The 1743-nt window shown below is 33.6% G+C and overlaps 1 protein-coding gene across 1 annotated transcript in view; it reads right to left on the reverse strand.

Moving 5' to 3' along the window:
• The window catches only part of LOC105559093, an 11637-nt gene that overhangs the window by 6698 nt on the left and 3196 nt on the right, over positions 1–1743 (reverse strand). The window contains exons 5-7 of the mRNA XM_012007153.1: positions 1536–1649; positions 1001–1282; positions 4–891 (exon numbers count right to left, since the gene is read on the reverse strand). Of these exons, the coding sequence (XP_011862543.1) occupies positions 4–891; positions 1001–1282; positions 1536–1649 (1284 nt within the window). The remainder of the gene's footprint in view (positions 1–3; positions 892–1000; positions 1283–1535; positions 1650–1743) is intronic.

A 1743-nucleotide genomic window follows, 5' to 3' on the forward strand; every position in this document is an offset into this window, starting at 1 on the left:
CGCTTCCACATGTTTCATCAGTGCTTAAACGTGATATTGTTGAATTATTTTCGACAGATTCGACGTGTGTTGAATGCAATATACTTTTTTCATGATGAACAAACTCTCTTTTGTCAAATTCACCAATGCCGTTACGAAACGTACTAGAGGTATTTACATTCGAAAGTAAATCATCCTTTACAGACAACGTATGCTCACGTGATAAAATATCAGTCGTCATTGTAGCATTCTCGGTATTACAAGACATATCTCGTACTTGACGGTCTTCATTTTCAGGTTCATGCGATATATTTTTACATGCATTACTTGTGTTCAACAGTTGTCTCTTTCTCAGCTTCGCCCTTTTCGCGCGTATACACATTTTCGAATTATTTAGTCGCTTATTTTTAAATTGCGCCTGTCTTTTCTCATCATAATATTCTGCCATACCTTTACATATTATAGAAATCAGATTCGAATTCAATGTATTATCGCCACCATTTATACTGCGACGACAACAGGAATTGTTATCTTTCGCCTTCAGCCTCTGAATCCTTTTCATTTTGTTTTCTAATAACTCAAATTTTCTTTCTAAATCTTTAATAGACGAAGAGTGTTCAGTTAACAAGTCAGAACTTAAATCTTGCCTTGCGTAAGTTCTATTTTGCGATAAAGCGAGTGCTGTAGGAACAGAACCGAGATTATTGGATAGACCGGCTACAACTGGTATACATGAAATATCCACATTGCTTAATTCAACATTTTCGCTTATTTGGTCTATTGAGGATGATCGTCCTGATTGAGATTTCGAATTGTCAGCTATCGATTCACTATATGAACTATAAGGACTAAGTTGTGGCACAGATGTTCTAGAGTGATTATTATTTCTATTTACAGAGTCCATGTACGTACCTAAAGAGAATTTTTTAAATGTAAGATGAATATAATAATGTTTATAATGCAATGTAAATAATATAACATAAATATTACATTAGATCATATTAGAATCGTTGCTACTTACTGGATAATGAACACGGCGGCAAATAAGTCTTTCTCAGTGGAGGAGACAAATCTCTGGAAAGTAATTCTGGGTATGCGCTCATAGTTTTGCATATCATTTCAGGAGTTAAGTCCGAAGGCAAATGAGTTTCACATTTTGCACAAAACAATGGATGTGGATCATCTTTTATGTTATAAAATTCGTCAGTCATAACGCTTTTGTCTTGAACTTCGCGCTTTACACTCAATTCACCCAATGATACATTAATACCAACATCCGAACTTGATTTAGGTGATGTTGTATCTAAAAATATTAACTCACACAGTAAGCACATAAACGAAAAAACATTTACCTTTATACTTGAGACGCCCGCCTAGAGTGTAGGGAAGTCTAGGTTCAAACCCTAGCCGAGGTAATATTTTTCGCAATAAATTTCTTTAATTAGAATTTGCCGGTTATCGTCATTTAGCAATTCTTCTACATTGGTTGTACTAATCATGTACTAGCGTCAAGTAATTTTTTTCTTTACGTTATTTGCTTTTATTCTTGTACATACCTATATTTGATTCACTCGTATCAAAATCTGTAGAAAGTATCTTTTTTTCTTTTTTCTTGGGCGTGGATTTCATCTTCGACTGTTTTAATTCAATTTCCAACTCTTCAATTCTGTCTGTAAAGAAAGAATGGATTTTATATTCAGACGTAAATACTATAATAATTTAATCTTCTGTATGTATTCTTGTACATACCTATATTTGATTCAC

This window comes from Vollenhovia emeryi, unplaced genomic scaffold (genome assembly GCF_000949405.1).
Source record: "Vollenhovia emeryi isolate VEMERY1.0 unplaced genomic scaffold, V.emery_V1.0 DF939291.1, whole genome shotgun sequence".
NCBI lineage: Eukaryota > Metazoa > Arthropoda > Insecta > Hymenoptera > Formicidae > Vollenhovia > Vollenhovia emeryi.